Source organism: Oreochromis niloticus, linkage group LG17 (genome assembly GCF_001858045.2).
Source record: "Oreochromis niloticus isolate F11D_XX linkage group LG17, O_niloticus_UMD_NMBU, whole genome shotgun sequence".
Taxonomy (NCBI): Eukaryota; Metazoa; Chordata; class Actinopteri; order Cichliformes; family Cichlidae; genus Oreochromis; species Oreochromis niloticus.
The window spans coordinates 24,944,138-24,963,615 of record NC_031981.2 but is presented as its reverse complement, the minus strand read 5'-3'; the positions used below and the strand labels follow the sequence as shown (position 1 = coordinate 24,963,615).

The 19,478-nt window shown below is 42.8% G+C and overlaps 1 protein-coding gene and 1 long non-coding RNA gene across 5 annotated transcripts in view; one reads left to right on the top strand and one right to left on the bottom strand.

Moving 5' to 3' along the window:
* pik3r3b (phosphoinositide-3-kinase, regulatory subunit 3b (gamma)) overlaps nucleotides 1-19,478 on the top strand; it is a 181,292-nt gene that overhangs the window by 67,476 nt on the left and 94,338 nt on the right. For 3 of the 4 annotated variants that reach the window (XM_025899495.1, XM_025899497.1, XM_025899494.1), the window contains one exon: nucleotides 12,011-12,142. The exons of the other annotated variant lie outside the window; for it this stretch is intronic. In XM_025899495.1, coding sequence (XP_025755280.1) covers nucleotides 12,011-12,142 — 132 coding nt within the window. The remainder of the gene's footprint in view (nucleotides 1-12,010; nucleotides 12,143-19,478) is intronic. 4 annotated transcript variants of the gene reach the window in all.
* LOC112842626 (uncharacterized) lies at nucleotides 4,969-6,654 on the bottom strand. The gene is made up of 2 exons (XR_003214486.1): nucleotides 6,322-6,654; nucleotides 4,969-6,010 (listed from the first exon to the last, which is right to left on the bottom strand). It is a non-coding gene; the product is annotated as an uncharacterized LOC112842626 (long non-coding RNA).

Sequence of the window (19,478 nt, the reverse complement as noted above, 5' to 3'; positions counted from 1 at the left end):
TATATACATATGTATACCATGTGCTTACTATCTTTCTTTAGCTTTGCTCACGAAAGGTAGGAAGCACATGGTAAACTAGTACTCTAAATAAAAAGCAGTTTTTTGTTTTTTGCTCCAATGAATAAAAATTATTTAGAGGAAGAAAAAATTAGTTTATAGGCTGTAAAGGCAAATATACATAAAAAAAGGTCAAGGATCTTTTTATGTACATAAACCCAAGTGATCTGCAAGTCCATTAAAATAAGCAATAAAGTTTAAAGCAGGAATATTTCATCAGCAGCAGTTACAGTCTCTTTAATGGCTTTTTAAAATATTCAGTTTTTCCGCAGTGATCTTGCAGCACTTTCATGTATGTAGTAGCATTAAATCTGTCATCTGAAAATTAAACTTGTAAAAACATACACAACTCATAATATAGAGATATTACTTTCTGTAATACATACAGTACCAGCTTTCCAGACTCAATTAACTAGCAAGCTGGGAACTTTGTTGGCCCTGATGTCTAAAAGAAGTTCATTCCATAGCTCTTTAACTCCTGGAAGTTACACTGTAAGCAACAGGGCAGTTTAGACCTCCAGAACATCCTGGGGCATAAATAAGATCGGGGTCCGTGTAGATCACTCTCACTTTTTGTGTCACAGAAAATCCAACATTAGTATTTCCCCACAGCCAACAAATCCGCTGAAAAGACTCAAACTAGCTACAATGTTAACTGCTCCCACAAACCAGTTAATGGTTGTAGGCGTGGTTTGTGCCCGGTATGTTTATGCTATAGAGGTCAGTTGTTAGTTGTCACACATGCACTGGATGAAATTATGCCTCATTACCACAGACTGTGGATATACTACTGCCAAAAGCTTTCAGGGATACATACAGTGTATATTAATGGGTTACTAAACATAGTGCCTTACAGATGTATGTTTGTGTATTATTTGCTGACTATTTATCTCAAAGCTCTTTTTTCACTGTGCACCAAAGCATTTAGTGGAGCACAAAAGTCTATTAGTCTACTACAGGGGTGTCCAAACTTTTTTCGCTGAGGGCCACATACATAAAAATATAGGAGGGGCTGGGCCACTTACTAGAAATTAGGTATATAACCTTAACTTTACTGTATTAAAAATCATTTAAAAGTGGTCAAATGTGTTATATTGTTGAATATAATTAAAGACAAAACTGCCTTCATCACAGTTTTCCATAAATGGATCTTTATTGATTTATTCAGAAAAAGCTTTGGTAGCTCATTCTCAGAACAGCAGCCTCAGATTTCTTCTTAGAGGGAATATTTACAGCACAGAGAAAAAACAAAAAAGGGGAAAATGGGACGGGTACATTTCAAGTTTGTTATTTAAGTTATTAGGCTTAGCAACACACCTATTAACGTTCGTTTGAAACGGTTATCAACATTAACAGACTGAACTGGACTTAATAACAGGAGTGCATATAATTTTAGTCAATTATTCTGGTGAGTATCAGCTGCGCTGGGTATGTAAATCGGGCCATCCAGCTGCGGTGCTGATCGTGGCAAAAATCCGGACAAATGTCACTTGACCAAGGAGCAAATCTGCATCAGATGAGATCAGCTGACTTGCGTGTGCGTGCGCTGTGCACAGCGGTGTGTACTCTGTGTGTTAACAAGAAAAACGCATATAAGAAAGCGGTGCGCAAAAGCAGGGTAGTGACAGAATTGATGCGCATTATTGATATTTGAAGCATGTGTACCTGCACATTAACACACGGGTACTGTGGAAGATATTTTTACTCACCTAAAGTGCTCGTGCTCTCGTCCACTCCCCGCAAAGAAATTAGCAGCTGTGCGGCGTCTGTGGCATCGGTGCTCTCATCACATGCGATGGAGTAAAAATCAAAAGCACAGCTTTATCACACAGTTGCAGTTTAATGTTGGCTGACGAGTCTGACGTTGTTGAAGTCCTGCACTTTTTCCGGGCGCATTATTTCGGTGACTTTAACGAGGCAGTGTTTTATGAGGTCTCCATCTGAAAAAGGCTTGCCGTGTCTTGCGATGAGTTGGGCGACCTCATAGCTGCTATTGGAGCCCTTTCCTGGACAATTTGAGCACGAAAAAAAAATACTGTTGCTGACCCCGCAGGAGAGCTAGCATTTGCTTTAATTTCTGCTCTCGCTCAGCACCAGTGTAGGATGCATAGGCCTGATGTTTGGTTTCATAATGACGTCGTAAATTATACTCTTTCATAACTGCCACAGTTTCAGCGCAGATCAAACAGATACACTTCCCCATGAATTCTTTGAAGAAATATTCACTCTCCCACCTTGTCTGAAATTTTCTGCATTCACTTTTTATCTTTCGCTTCTTTGGTTCTGCCATGTTTAGTAACTTGAGAGTAAATTTCTTCTGTGATTGTCCTTTTTGGTGGAGCAACTGCCTTGATCAACAGCAGCTCCCCCTGGTGTTAAAACTAAGAAGTGCAATACACTCAAGCAAAAGTTGGAGTGCGGGCCATATTCTATTCAATTTATAAAATTACTTGCGGGCCAATTAAAACTGGACCGCGGGCCGCAATTGGCCCGCGGGCCGGACTTTGGACATGCCTGGTCTACTAGAAAAACCTAACTATCGGTCGTCAAACTAACACTTTGTTATTCTTCGCTCCACTTTAAAACTTAAAGTTTTAACCAAGACTCTTCTCTAATCAATGAAACTGGCTACATAGGTGCTTTCTGCCATAAATAAACCAACAAACCAATAAGTCAAATGAACAAAAAAACTACAAGATGAAAATATTAACAGCTATAAAAGCTACAACATATTTTCTTCCTGCCAGATACAAAAATTAAAGAGAAATATATTACACACAATGTGTAATATGTATAGCTATTGCATCCACATAGGCAATATAATTTAATATAACATATAATATTATACTATAATGGTGATGAGTGAGTGGTGATAAGTAATATTATAGGGAAAATATATTGTGGTTTTCTGGTATATATTTCCACCATGTAAGTGTTAGTAACCAGAAAACAAATAATTTATATGTTGAATTATTTTTTATATATATATATATTGCATGATCATGTTTAAGGAAACATCTAGGAACAAAAAAATGTTAAACTCATTATATTCTGGTTTAAGCCAATCAAGCTTAATGCAACACTGTAAAATTGCATTTTACAGTGTTGCAATTTTGCAAGTACTAATCCATGTGTCTTTTTTAAGACATGGTACTGATAGACTTCACTTTGTGATCTGGCATAGACTCAAGCATGCTGTGTTAATTGGCCCTTATGGTTACCTTATGGTAAGTGCCTTCTTAGCTTAGGATTACTGTTGTTCATTTATTTGCTTATTGAGCTGGATTTGTTTTCCAAGCATTTTAACTTAAGGCAGCATCTCTTAAAAGTTTTTACTGCACAGCAAGGGCTAGTAGTGATGACTCAGTGTTTTTTCATTCATGTGTGTTAAGCTCAGTTAATTATTGTTTAAGATTTGTGATGATGATTAGTGGTGAAAAAGCTGAGTTACTGAGATTGAGGGTCCTGACACATCTAATCATCTGCGCTGGTATCAAGTGACAATTCTGCAAATACTCCTCTTCGAGCATTTCTCAGGCTTGGCGGGGTTGTTCTCATTTTCTTCACCTGCCACTGAGAGTATACCTTGGATGGTTCAGTGGAGAACATATTGTTTATTCACCTGGCTTCTATCTCTCTATAAGCGACTCACCAAGGCTGTGAGTCTTTGCTTTTTAGGCACCCCTTTCTTTATCACACCTTTTTGCAACTTGATAGTTGGTTAACTTCCTTCCGCACTGTCTTGATCCTAGTCCCCTTCTCCGTGGAAGGTACTGGTCTTTGTGGCTGTTCATCTTATAGCCAAGCTTCTCTGTGATCACTCTCTGAAACTGATACATTAACTTATGTAAATAGTGTAATCCGTATCAGTTATATTAGGTATGAGAAGAAGTGCTGACTGTTGCCATGGTAATCTGTAAATATTTGAATACTCTCCCATATTTCTAGTTTCTCAAGAACTGTACTGTTTTTGAGTGGCAGCCATCTTTCATAATGGCATTGACTTAAATGAGAATCTTTATTGCAGTTCAAGTGTTTGGCAGCTAATTCTCCCTCGCTTTGTCTCTAAGTCTCTGCTCTTACACCACAGTGCCTTCTATCTATCAGTCTGACACATTCACACTCTAATCAATGTATCCAGTTAATAGATCACCTGCTGTACTTCCTGAGCTGCAGCCACCAAATGAATATTTTTCTTGTGCATGACATTAAAGCAAAGCTTTACCTGATTAACTCACACTGCTGTAAGCTTGCATGAGTCTAGGATTGTATTTGGCCTTCAAATTTCCTTTGGCTCTGCTGCAAGTTCAGAGTGTATCTTTGTTCCCTGTCAGTTCTAAATGTTACAACCTTGGACATCAAGTTCCTCTTTAATGTCTATATACAGCTTCTGTACCTATACGTACTGATTCCAGCTTACAGAAATTCACTAAGTGTTCTGTTTTCAAACACCTTGCTGTTCTGACCTCAAGAATAATCTGGAAAACTTAAACAAGCCTTGAATTTGATCCTGTTTAGTTTCTGTAAAGGACTCTGCAGCACTCAGCAAGTTCACTTCACCTTTATTTGTGTGCCACCAAACATACAAATGTCCTCTTAAGGTGAAATGTTTTTATAGTTAAATACAACTAAACTAAAAAAATATGAAAACAAAAAAAAAAAATTAAAAAAAATTAAAAATCCCCAGTTTTTGTGTTTTAATTGATGTGTTTCCTGAGACTTTGAATGTCTTTAAACTAATAAAAACTAGACTAAACCTTAAGATTTTCAAACAGTATAAACTTGTCACGGTTCTGGGTCCGTTGGACCCAGTATTTTGAGTTTATTATGTTTTGGTTTATATTTTGAATGATGGATTACTCTTTGTTTCTCTGGTACTTTGTGTTTCAGTTATCTTGGTGTTTTGGATTGTTTTTCTCATCTCTTGTTGTGATTATGATGATGATTGTTATTAGAGTTTCATGTTTTAGGAATTATGGTTTCATGAATTGTTTGAGTTTTATGTGTTATATTCTGCCTCTCAGTCTGCGTCCTTGTTTAGTGGTTTATGGTTTCCTGTTTTGTTTTGAAGGAGTGTGCCTCATGTTAGTGTGTGCAGCTTTGTTCCCCCTGTCTCGTCAGCCCTGATTTCTCCCAGCTGTGTCTCCCTTCTGTTGTCCATTCCCTGATTACTTCCCTGTGTATATTAGCCCTGTGTTTGCCCCCGCTCAGTGTCGCGTCGTACCATTCAGACTATGCCTGTGTGTTTCTGTGTCAGTGTTTCAGTATTCAGTGTTTCGGTATTCAGTATTTCAGTAATTCAGTACCTTTGCTCAGTTTATGTTTTGTTTTCGTGCCAGCAATAAAGCTGAGGTTTTAAGTTACAATTCCGTGTCAGAGTCCTGCGTTTGGATCCTCCTCTCCGCCTGCCCGCACACAGAGCCCTGACAGAACGACGCGACCAGTATGGATCCAGCGGACTCACATTTTGCCTCCAAGGGAGAGAATCTCGCGCACCTATGGGATTACTGTTGGAGGATAGCCCATGCAGCGAGCCCCGAGAAGAGGCTGTTGGAGGTAGTGTTTTTTGATAATTTTTTGTCGTCCACTGCCTCGACTATCAGTTTTCCGCACATAAATGGACTCAAACACATAATAACAGCTCTAAGAGCGAGGCTAAATTTCGAACTGTTTGGCATGGGCGGCCCAGGGAAAAAGGATTCAGTTGTTCTCCTGGAGGCCCTCGCCACTTGGTGCTCTCACCAACAGCAGCATTTTTTGCCAGGGTTTATCGCCAAATCGTTTGATCCGCCCTTAAAGAAGAAATGCAACCCTCACCATCATCACCCAACCACACTTACATTCTCTCCTGTAGTACGGACTGGTGTAGCTTTCATTTCCACACCTTCAGCTCAGCTAGCTGCTCAGCAGCCACCTGTAGCTCAGTGTCCAGTGTTCCCTGCTCAGCAGCCACCTGTAGCTCAGTGTCCAGTGTTCCCTGCTCAGCAGCCACCTGTAGCTCAGTGTCCAGTGTTCCCTGCTCAGCAGCCACATTAGCTCAGTGTCCAGTGTTCCCTGCTCAGCAGCCACCTGTAGCTCAGTGTCCAGTGTTCCCTGCTCAGCAGCCACCTGTAGCTCAGTGTCCAGTGTTCCCTGCTCAGCAGCCACCTGTAGCTCAGTGTCCAGTGTTCCCTGCTCAGCAGCCACCTGTAGCTCAGTGTCCAGTGTTCCCTGCTCAGCAGCCACCTGTAGCTCAGTGTCCAGTGTTCCCTGCTCAGCAGCCACCTGTAGCTCGGTCTCCACCTCCGACACCGTTTTCATCTCAGATTCAGTCACCCGTAGCTCGGTCTCCACCTCCACCACATTCAGCTCCGCCACCCATAGCTCAGTCATTTCCAAAATCAGACTTACTACAAACTCTGTTACAGTCCATAACCCAGTCAGTAGCTCAGTTAGTGGAGGAATCATTAGCTTTGTCAACTGCTCGGTCAGCCACTCATCTACACCCTCAGCCAGGGGTCCCAATTGCCTCTGGCCCTGCATCTGCTCCTGCTGGAGGGCCCGAGGAGCCCGTCCAGCCTCAAGTGTCGTCAGCTGGAGGGCCCGAGGAGCCCGTCCAGCCTCAAGTGTTGTCAGCTGGGGGTTCGGGAGGGCCCGAGGAGCCCGTCCAGCCTCAAGTGTCGTCAGCTGGAGGGCCGGAGTCGCCCGTCCAGCTTCAAGTGTCGTCAGCTGGAGGGCCGGAGTCGCCCGTCCAGCTTCAAGTGTCGTCAGCTGGAGGGCCCGAGGAGCCCGTCCAGCCTCAAGTGTCGTCAGCTGGAGGGCCCGAGTCGCCCGTCCAGCTTCAAGTGTCGTCAGCTGGAGGGCCGGAGTCGCCCGTCCAGCTTCAAGTGTCGTCAGCTGGAGGGCCGGAGTCGCCCGTCCAGCTTCAAGTGTCGTCAGCTGGAGGGCCGGAGTCGCCCGTCCAGCTTCAAGTGTCGTCAGCTGGAGGGCCCGAGTCGCCCGTCCAGCCTTATGTCGCGTCTGCTGGTGGGTCCGAGGAGCCCACCCAGTACCACACCTCTTTAGCTGAGGGTCCTGGAGGACCCAGACAGCACATCCTCCCATCTGCTGGCAGTCCAGGGAGGGCTGTTCAGCCGCCACCCTCATCATCATCATCGCCGCCTGCAGCCGCATCATCATCATCGCCGCCTGCAGCCGCATCATCATCATCGCCGCCTGCAGCCGCATCATCATCATCGCCGCCGCCTGCAGCGTCATCATCATCATCATCGCCGCCGCCTGCAGCGTCATCATCATCATCATCGCCGCCGCTGCAGCGTCATCATCATCATCATCGCCGCCGCCTGCAGCCGCATCATCATCGCCGCCGCCTGCAGCCGCATCATCATCGCCGCCGCCTGCAGCCGCATCATCATCATCATCGCCGCCTGCAGCCGCATCATCATCATCATCGCCGCCTGCAGCCGCATCATCATCATCATCGCCGCCTGCAGCCGCATCATCATCATCATCGCCGCCTGCAGCCGCATCATCATCATCATCGCCGTCAGGTTCCGCAGCCGTCCCGCTGCCGTCAGGTTCCGCAGCCGTCCCGCTGCCGTCAGGTTCCGCAGCCGTCCCGCTGCCGTCAGGTTCCGCAGCCGTCCCGCTGCCGTCAGGTTCCGCAGCCGTCCCGCTGCCCTCAGGTTCCGCAGCCGTCCCGCTGCCCTCAGGTTCCGCAGCCGTCTCGCTGCCCTCGTCTGGTCCAGCTTCAGCCTCTGCTTCTGCCACGCCCGGCCCGGCCTCTGCTCCGCCTTCGTCCACGCCCGGCCCGGCCTCTGCTCCGCCTTCGTCCACGCCCGGCCCGGCCTCTGCTCCGCCTTCGTCCACGCCCGGCCCGGCCTCTGCTCCGCCTTCGTCCACGCCCGGCCCGGCCTCTGCTCCGCCTTCGTCCACGCCCGGCCCGGCCTCTGCTCCGCCTTCGTCCACGCCCGGCCCGGCCTCTGCTCCGCCTTCGTCCACGCCCGGCCCGGCCTCTGTGTCTTCGTCCACGCCTGGCCCGGGTTCTGCTCCACCATCGTCTGGCCCTGCGGTTGCCACACCGCCATGGGACCCCGCTCGTCCTGTTCCGCCTCGCCTCTGCCGGCCGCTTTCCAGGCCTCTAAGGTTGCATCATGGCCGTCGAGGACGACCTCCGGACATGGTTCGTCGCCGCCGCTGGCATCGCGGCCGACCTCCGGACCTGCTCAGTGGCCGCCACTACCTTCCAAGTGGTCGGCCTCCTGATTCGTTTCATCGTCGCCGCTGCCGTGTGCACGGTCGGCCTCCAGAACTGTTTGCCCGTCGCCGCCGCTGCCGTGTGCACGGTCGGCCTCCAGAACTGTTTGCCCGTCGCCGCCGTTGCTGTGTGCATGGCCGGCCCCCTGACCTGTTTTGGCTTCTGTATGGCCGACGTCCGGGTCGACCCCCTGAGCTTCTCATGGACTCTTATTGAGCTCTGGTTTGGTTTCGTTTTTTGATGTGTTTTCTGGTGTTCTTGAACTGTTTTCTTGTGTTGTTTGGACTCTTGTGCTCCTTGTTTTTTGTTTGGTTTCTGTCCCTCCATCCTGGACCCCCTCCGCCCGCCCTGGTTTGGTGCTCTTGTTTCGTTCTGTTCTTTTGTTTGTGGCTGTCGGGAGCCAGCCCTTGGAGGGGGGGTACTGTCACGGTTCTGGGTCCGTTGGACCCAGTATTTTGAGTTTATTATGTTTTGGTTTATATTTTGAATGATGGATTACTCTTTGTTTCTCTGGTACTTTGTGTTTCAGTTATCTTGGTGTTTTGGATTGTTTTTCTCATCTCTTGTTGTGATTATGATGATGATTGTTATTAGAGTTTCATGTTTTAGGAATTATGGTTTCATGAATTGTTTGAGTTTTATGTGTTATATTCTGCCTCTCAGTCTGCGTCCTTGTTTAGTGGTTTATGGTTTCCTGTTTTGTTTTGAAGGAGTGTGCCTCATGTTAGTGTGTGCAGCTTTGTTCCCCCTGTCTCGTCAGCCCTGATTTCTCCCAGCTGTGTCTCCCTTCTGTTGTCCATTCCCTGATTACTTCCCTGTGTATATTAGCCCTGTGTTTGCCCCCGCTCAGTGTCGCGTCGTACCATTCAGACTATGCCTGTGTGTTTCTGTGTCAGTGTTTCAGTATTCAGTGTTTCGGTATTCAGTATTTCAGTAATTCAGTACCTTTGCTCAGTTTATGTTTTGTTTTCGTGCCAGCAATAAAGCTGAGGTTTTAAGTTACAATTCCGTGTCAGAGTCCTGCGTTTGGATCCTCCTCTCCGCCTGCCCGCACACAGAGCCCTGACAAAACTGAACTGAAACAGGAAAACCCACTCAGGAAATTAAATGAAACTAAACTAAATTAAAAGTCTGGTTATTTCTGGTATTTCTGCGTTTGGTATTCAAACCCAGATCTGGATCATCAGACTTGTTTTTGTACATTTATTTGTATCTGCTGTTGCTTTGTTCTTTGTGTAAATGCATGTATATAATTTCTTCTGCCTTAATATATGTTGTAACTTCAGGTCTCGTTGTGTAGCTTTAATAAAAATCAGTTCACCTGACCTAAAAACAGGGTGTATATATATTATTATTCATAAACATCTTACATTTCACCTACTCCAATCAAGTCAGTCAACCATCCCTACCAAATAGATCCTTTATAACATGTAGTAATAGCTAAGCATTGCATTTGACTATTAACCCCCCTCTCCTTATTTCAGTCATTCATTAATTAATCCATTTATCTGTCCTTTTCTTCATTTGCCTAGCCGATGACTGATCCATAGCAAGGGTCAGACCTTGGTCAATTGATGGAGTGATCAGGTGTGAAGAGGAAATTTGTGTGTGTATGTGTCAACTTAAAGCCAGAAATAGCTGAAATGTTCTTGACATTTGATTCATTTTTAATGATTTAATGATTTAATTTCTACAGTGACCAACCAGACAGATAACTGCATCACTAAAATTCTGGTTTGAAGTTGTTCAATTAGAAGTTTCATCAATTAGTAGTTCTGTGGTACAGACACATCCTGTTTAACAAGTGTATTTCATATACATCTGCCTTGTTCAAAATCTGTTACGTATTTTGAGTTTGTGACACAAACTCATTAAAAAAACATCCTGTTACAGACTGATTATGCTTCACCTAAATCAGTTCAGACCTGGAGCACTGTCAGGTAATGCTAATGCTTATTAGCAAGCTTGATTAGCATTGGACAGTTATAATGTAATGAACCTGCATTTATGAAGTACTTTTCTAGTCTAACTTGACCACTCAAAGCACTTTCAAGTACAGACCACACAACAATACTTTACTTGATATAATTCAATTCAAAACAGTTTCACTTATATACCACCAAATGACAACAGTTGCCTTAAGATACTTTAAAAGAAAATACTTCTTAGAATAAAATACTTTATGCTTTCACAAACCACCCCCTGCACACACACACACAGACAGACACACACACACACACACAAGAAAAACTGTATTAGTATCTTTCTGTGGGCTTGGCTTTCATGGCGACACCAAATTTAAGCCGTCTCTGCACTGAGATGATCTAATTCCCTAGACAAATCACTGCACAATAACGCAAGTCCCAGCATAGCAATGTGAAGATGTCATCCGTTGATATTAATGGCCTGCTGGTTTACTGGTCTGTGAATGGTTAAGTTTATTCAGGCATTATTTAGGGAATAAAATCAATGGCTTTTAACAGGAATTTTAACTCTAGAGAGGCTGATGCATATGGGGGAAAAGGTGGTTTGGGTGACACTGGGATGAGAAAAACAAGAAGGGAAAGGAAATGAAAAGAAGGCTAAAAGAGAAGCAAACAAGGCTGATACAGGAATTTTAAAAAAAGACAAACAGAAGAAAGGTCAAGAAGGAAGAAGTTGAAAGGGAGCTGGGGGGAGGGGGTTAAATGGGGAAGGATGAATGGAGGTAGAAAAGAGGAGGAAGGTTGGGGTGAAAGATGGAGGACAGCAAAAACGTCCTCTGACGCCATGTGGTTTGTCCTTTGCTAATCTGCTGAAGTACTCGCGTAAGCACAAAGCAGGGTCATACCGGGGGTGTTATCTATTATTTTGTCTAGAGGAAGATAGATTTGTAAGTTCTTGTGGACTGGACAGTTGTGTTTTTTTATTGTTATCTATGGGTAACTAAAGTGCTTTCTCGCTTTCCCAGAAGCAACTGACCATGAGAGTTGATAAACCCTGATCAAGCAGATCACCAGTCTCACACTTTGCTAATATTGCATTTTGGTCAAAACTAAAAGTCCATTACTCTGCACTGCCACTTTCCACATTCCAATATAATCCATCTGAACGAAGACACAGAACTACATATGAGGTTGAAAATCCTACTCATTGGTTTCTACACCGTTTTTTATGGCAATAGAACTACTACCTGGATGGTGGTGATGACCTGGGTAAATTTGCTAAATAAATATGACTTTTGCAGAAAAAAATGAACAAATCAGTATCCAAAATCTATCATCCTGACATGTGTTTTATTAAAATTCCACAGGAGTAACAATGTGAGCTATTGTGAACCATGGACATTTATCATGTAGGGGGAATTTGGTGCTTAGATTTTAAAATGGTATTATGATAATCCAATAATAAGAGGGTTTTTTAGCATGATTCCTTATCTGTGAGTTACTTCCCACATCTAGGTTGATTTTTATTCCAGCCAGTGTCCTTTAGCAAGCAATTAACGTGAGGATTTTCCTACCCTGATCCCTCTCACACATTTTTGTGACTTTTCTGTGTCCTTTTTCTCTGAAGTAGCGAATGCTAACAACACCCACGTTTCACAAAGATGCTCTGGTCTCTGGTCCTGTACCCTCAGTGACCTTGTTCTTTATTCCATCCATGCTTGGATCTGAGGTCATGAACACAGTAGCGCTTCTTGCTTCTCTGGGCTATGTCTATTTTTTCTTGTCTTCCCAGATCCGCTCTCTGTGAATTTGAACCGATATGATGTGGTTGCTCTGACTGATGCTCTAAAAGGTTTCCTGCAGGACCTGCCTGCACCCGTCATACCTTCCACCATCTACAGTGAGCTGTTCTATACTGCTCAAGGTACAGTGTGCTACACCAGTACAAACAACAGGTGCTCTGAGGTATGCAGATACTTTGGGGTTTAGACTGTTTTGGGCACTATGGACTGTGTTTCCAAGGCCTTATGAAATTGGACAGCAATGTTATTGCTTGTGCCTTTCAAGCCCCCAGTGGTAGTAGCCTTTGTATGTTTAGAAGACATTCTGTGGATGCCTGTTCATAAACATCTGCTAACCATATTGTCATTGCTAAAAGAATCAAAGACAAATGGATTTAATTCATTCTTTGCCTATTATCTAGTCTGTGGTTTTCAGTTTCTAAGACACAGTCTGATGCAACCTCTATTCTGCATGGAAACAATTTTGACACCCATCTGCCTATAATTCAGTTTCTGCCACTGTACCAAGGTACCTGTTTTGACCAGAGAGAAGATGTCAAGGTTTTGAGCATGTTTGCTGGATTGTCACACCCGGCAGAATTTTGCCATAGATAAAAACAAGAAGAATATAATCCTCTGTCAGCTTTCAGCACAAACTATGTCTGTAATGAATCATGGTCTAGTGTCAGTCTCTGTCTCTCTCCCTCTTTCTTTCTTTCATTTTTTATTTTCCATACATCTGACCTTCTTGCCCCCCTTTTACCTGCTGTCCACTCCATCCAGCAGGTCCTCCTCTCCCTGGCTTTTAGGGACTCTTGAAACTCTTACCCATTTGTCATCAAGCCTCCCTTGATATCCTCCTTTTTGTGCTTTATGTGTGCACTGTGTATGGTGGTGCTTGGAAATAAAAGACATGTCAGAGACAGACTCACATTAACAAAAATGTGTGTGTTACCATGAGATTCAAAAGAGAAGCATTGTGTCGAGATCACAGGGAGTTCACACCACTTTTTTCAACTTCCTTCCAAAATATTAATTAGTTTAGCACAATTTTAACTTCAAGTCACCTCCGTTATGTAAATGCTACTTGCTCTCTTTAGGTTCTCCTCCTGTTAAGAAAGAAAAGAAAATTAAAAGACGTCCATTATTGCATAACTTAACTTAGATTAAGTCATGCAATAATGGAAGAATCCTAGAAATATAAATTACTTGATTAAGGGGCAAGTGTTAAGTATTTTCCTGCATAAGGAGCTAACATTCCTATAACTGACTCAGACTGGCTCTTTTATTTCCCCAAGCAGGTCATAACATCTGAAATTATTTCAACGAAAAATGTAGCAGTGCATTATGTTAAACGAAAAAGAGAAACACAGTCTAAGTTACAAGCTAACAGTTACATCGAGGCTTTTCCAGCCAACACTGGAAAGCACTGAGGAACCTTCCTGTCAATAAGAGTGGCATTTAGATTGCTTTGTAACAAGAGTTCTCAAAGTTTTGTCGAGTAAAACATTAAAGTATCAAAACACTTTCCTACTAGCATATGAGAACCTGCAGAGAGAGAGAAATGTTCTTACTAAGCACTTTTCATAAGTCACAATGATTATGTGTGAGTTACTATATCAACATAACTTCTATCAGAATCAGATTTATTATGCTGATTCCTCCTGGTCAGAATATTTTTGATATCCTTCTATTCTTTAGTGTAGAAATACTTCACATTAAACTACACAGCATAAGAGTTCAGTGTAGTCTGTCTACACACACACACTAGTTGGCATAAAAAATTGCTTATTTTCCATTACCAAATGTCATCCTCAAAGTATCTATAATTAATAATAAGAAAACAATAAATTAGTAAAGTATTCACCCTGCATTGTATGTTGCAGGTTATTATACTCACATAGGTAGAATTAGTAAAAAGCCTTATTGTTCTGTCTTCATCTGTTGCTTGAAATTTCTTGATGTTGTAATACTTAAAATCCCCTCTCATGTAATACTTTTCCTCTGGCTGTTCTTTTCTCCAGGAGTCATTTTCTCATCTGATCTGAATCCTTTTTTCCAGTCAGTGGCACATCATGGGAAATTCCCCTACATTATTAGAAACAAAGATAAAATGTTTGGAAAACTGAAGGGATGTTTTTAGAGTCCTTCTGTACTCTATATGAAGCACCCAAAAGTTTTTGCCAAAACTATGTATTAAAGAAATTAAAATTTCTCTGAGATTGCCTGAGTGAAATCTGTGTGAGATGTAACATGACTGTTTAATTTAATCTATAATGCTTTTGTACATCACCTCAAACTTTATTTGAGCCTTAGATTAGTCCAGTCATATTTCTATCTTTCCTATTTTGAAGCTTTTTTGAATACCGAAAAATTACCTGTCATGAGAAGATGGTAATCCTGTAATCCTTCTCTCATGTGTTCCTGCAACATCCTGATCACAATTGACCTTTTGTTATCATGCCTGAGCCACTTTTCTTTCATGGCAACAGAAAGATCTAAGAAGTTGCTTTCTCATGTGTACAAATGCCCCTTAGTCCCTTAAAGTAACAATGTCTGCAGAGCTGAAGTCATTTGATTTGTATCTGAACACTTGTATTTTTTTACTTTAGAAGTTTCCCATTCTACTTAAATATGTGGTCTGTGAATCACTTATCTTAATTCTTTAATCAGAGGGCTTCTTTTTCCTCCAGCCTGTGTCCTCCTTATCCTTTCCCAGTCCTTCCCCCAGCGTTATTTTTTATGCTTCCAAGACTCATTCATTACTTTTGTCAGCATTAGTTAACCTTAATGGTCTCACAGAGGTTATTATCTATGAGGATAAAGGCCAGCTGCCTCAGTCAGCCTGATCACTGTCCATCTGGACCTAAAAGTGTGAGAGGGAAAAAAAGAAACGGCTTTTCAGTTGGAAGGGTTGATGCATTCAAGGGCATTAATGTGCTGTTGTAACAGGCTCCAGCCTTCTGGCGTCATTATGTTCCCATTGAGACATGAGAGCATCAATGAGGGTCACCACTGATGTTGGCTGATTAGGCATAGTTCTCAATTTACATTCCAGTTCATCTTAAAGGTGTAAAATAAAATCAAGCTACATCCATACTGGAAGCAATCAGCGGCAATGTGGTAACCAGAGACTATAAAAATTAAATGAGATTCTACAGATCCTTAGGTTCTATTTGAACTATATTTACCCTTACAGTGTTTCAGGTCCTTTGTCTACACACACACACTAAATCAGCCAAAACTGCAATTTAGACTGAAATAAAAATGCATCTTATCTCCATGAAAACCCAGGAGATAAGAGGCATTTTTATCTCCAACTACAGATAATGCTGGTCTGGTCCTAACCACCATCATCTCAGCATGTCTCACGCACACTCTTTGGCACACCAAGGAGTCCAATGTCCAGTTGTCCAGTGTCTCAGAGCCCCAGGGGGTCAAATAGGCAACCCAAGTTCCCACTTCAGCCTTGACCTCCATTGATTAGTTGGGTCAACAATAATCAATAACAACAGACGGGAGGAGGGCTGAATGTGCCAGTTGTCTGTGTTCGGTACTGATCACACAGAGCTAGGCCTGACCTAGGTAACATGACCTTCATTTAAACAAACAAAACACACATATATACACCACAAGTGTCCCGTGAACCCCCATGAGCCACCACCCTGGGCAGGAAAACACACTCAATGTTAGTATGTTTTAAATTTATTTTTACATTTTATACAAGTGTCTCCATCTTAAACTTCAGTTGTACAGCACCAGGCATTAAATTTAATTAAATTCTATAAAAACCTCTCCTCAGTAGTTTACATTGTTTCATTGTAACAGAATCCTTAAAGGAGTTAAAGCAACATAGTTACTCACATTCACTGAAAATGATACATGGATGTACTGGAAATTATACAAAGGTATTTCACACATTGCAACATTTTTATCTGTCTCTTCCTGGCCTACTAAATATGTGTAAAGGTGTAAAATCTCACACTATTATGTGATGTTGAGAGGGAAAAAAGTAGACATAACACTTTAGGATGAATTTAGGGTATATTCCAGTTAATTTTACAAGCTCGGGTATGATTTTAAAATGTGACTTTTTATTATTAAAAGGAATCAAATAAACTGAATCATTAAAAAACAAACAAAATGAAACAAACAACAACAACAACAACAAAAACCCTCCACGAGCAGACAAATAGACTCAGCCATAGATTAAAAGACATGTTGTGTGGAATGCAGAGTTAGGAGTCTGTTTGTCCATGTAAGATCAGCGCCCTCCCACTGTGTCCTCCTGTCATAAACCCAACACACAGCAGTCTCAGGCACAGATGTTTTTTTTATTTGCAGCTTCTTAGCCATGATAAAGGGCCTGTGCTGAGAGAGCTTGTCAATATGTCTGGTCCTTCTTGAATACAGCCCATTGCCTGAACCCTGGCTAGTACAAGAAAGGAATTGGTATATACCCCACACAGCCTCCCATGGTGTCATTTTTATAACCATCCATTTATAGAGGCCATGTGATTTTCTCCTTACTATATATTAGGCTAGCTTACACGTTACTGGCTGTTGGACTAGGACTGAATGCAAATAACAATATCCTGCCAAGGCTTTACATCTCCTCAAAGTCAGCAAGCAGTTAGCTACATGCTTAAATTGATATTGATGGTGCTGCTTCTCGCCCAGCGGCACATCTACACTTGTGTTTAAAAGGAAAGCTGGAATGTTTCTAATGTGAAAAATGTTTGTGCATGTGCCATCCAGGGTGTCTACATTTTCACAATACTTTGTCTGATCACCACTGGCATTGAGTAACAGCAGGTTTGAAGTGCTTCTGTAAAACATTTCGTTTAAACGTAACGTGATGCTGGAACAGGAAGAAACCACTTGCCTATGAGACTTACCTTAGATAAAGGGCCAGTAATCAGCCCTCTATCTGTAATCTTTAAATGAAAATCAAATGTGTGGTTGACACATCTACTCATCACTGAGTCGAAAACAACAAGGAAAAGTGTCAGATGTCTTAACTTAGCCCTAACCTTAGACAAATGTCCCTGCAGCAGATCCAGTGACCAAGAGGGACTGAATGTTTCTGTTAACGTGATTTCCTGCAAGGCTGTATTACAAACTCAGATTCACCATCCAAAGTAGTGGATGGAGAAGCAATCTATCTTTTACACCAAATTAGGAAGGTATCACTTCATGCTTAGTATGAGCACAGTATCAGAACCTTCCAGTCATGTGACAGTGACTGGTGACCTGTCTAAGGTGTACACTGTCGCTTGCCTTTTGATAGATGGAATTAATATGACCTTTACCAAAGGCTCCTTTATTTAAGGAGATTAGACTGGAAATGTGGGTTGTGGTCTTATTTGCAAGAGTCCTTCCTGCAAATAAAGACATGACATGGACAGTGTCATCTACTCAAATTGAATTTGTCTGCAATTATGACTTCCATACAGACAAGGTGACAGTGTATCAGTAGGGTTGAGTATAGCTCAGGGGGTAGAGCAGGACAGTTACTGATCAGAGGGTTGTTGGTTCAATCCCTAGCTGCACTAGCCTACCTACATGGCAAATATATCCTTGGGCAAGATACTAACCCCAAGTTGCTCTCTGACTCATCCATCAGAGAGTGTGAATGTTAGATGACAAAATGTATGTGGGAAAAAAAGTTACATTTTTTTAGTTTGCCTGCACTAGTTGGTGCATACTCCTTGCAGACATATTTCTTGTATTATCCACAGGTCATGCTAGCCTTTGAATCATTCTTGGTGGAAAAAACCTGGCACCTGCCATATTTCCTGCTTGTGGTTCATGCCATTGGAGAAGTTGGGCTGTTTGTCTTGTCTGTTGTCCCTCACAATAGCTGCAGCAGCTGTTGAAGGCACCCTCTTCTTTCAATATGAGGTTTCACCAGAGCATTACCAAGCTGCTCCAGGAAAATCCTCCTTCGACTCGGCTTTCTCCTGTTCCAGTCCGTTTTTAATTTCATACCATATATAACAAATGCATTGTATGCACTCACTGTCCACCCCTCCCTTTGTCTCATAGTCCAGGACCCTTTCTTGGAGCAATAGGAAACTAGAGTTGCTTTTTCAGTGAAGGCAAAACCTGAAAATGTTACCTTCCTGTTCTTGACAGCAAGGTGTTCAGAAGGAAGCTCAGGCTTGTTCTTTCTCCCTGTCTCCAACATATTGAGCAATTTCTCACCCAAGGCATAAGACGTGAAAAAAAATACTACGTGTGATATTATGCCCATGCAGTCCTTCAGCCATGTCAACCACCACTCTTTTGGTTTTTTGTTTATTTGTTTTTTTTCAGGTTCTTCACCAGGGGATTTGCCTGTGTAAACTTGCATATTCCAGGCAAAGCTGGACTGTGCATCACATGCTGCCCGTATTTTGATGGCATTGTGGCGGGGCATGGTCTGTGGTTCCGCTGCAGGGGAGGCAGACGCACCTGAGTGGCATCCGCAATCATGCCTCGCCGGCTTTAAGGCTGAACTAGGTCCTGCAGTGTTGTGGTTGTGGTAGTGTTCAGCTACGAGCTGAAAAGCTGCAGCTGTGTGTGTGTGAGATCAGCAACCGAATAAGGTATGCTGAAAGCACTGAAATGTGGATGGGTCTGCCGCATGTTCGTTACAGACATATTTTTCAGGTTTGCTCGGCATATATTGCCGAAATAGACAGCAGCCACAAAACGCAACCAAGCACTCGTCAACAGTCACATGGGGGCCTGGATTGTACAGCAGGGGTAAACGCTGTACTCACTTGTCCCACACATCCCTTGACAAGTTTGTCACGTCCTTGTCAGCCCTGACTTGGTTCCCTGTCATTGAAGCATATGACACAAGACAAAACTTGAGAGTCATGATGGCTGAAAACATTGCCCTTTCAGTCTCAGCATTCCAAAGGCTTGCTATTGCTTCAACTTTTGACTTGTAAACTCCTGCCAAAATGAGCAGCCCGATCAAAGTTACATCCAAGTCTTTCCAGCTGTCCCCATACACACATGTCCCCTCTAAATTTGTCATCCGAAGTACAATATCTTCAATCGATGGTGTCATGAAGAGCTCAAATGATGACTCCATGTCCTCAACATGGCTGACTGCTTATCTGGTGGCACCTGGAACCATTTTGATAATATTAGCAGTACTAATTCTACCCTGTTGTTGGAGTAGGGAAAGGGACCATATTATCTTTCCATTTTTGGAAGGGATTCTGTCTGCTGGTGGTTGAGAGACAACAGGAGGGTCAACAATCAGTCTCATCAGATGAGAATTCCTCAAAACCAAGGTCCTCCTCAACACAATACTCTGTCTCTGACACATTCTCCTCTATGGCACTTTCACTGTCAAAGAGTTGTCCCAAAACCTCATTGACAGTAAAGTTTTCGTAGAGGACATTTTTTAGAGAGCATACAGATTGCAGATGATTTAGATAGAAGGCTGTCATGAAAGCTTTTACATATTTGCTCCTCCCT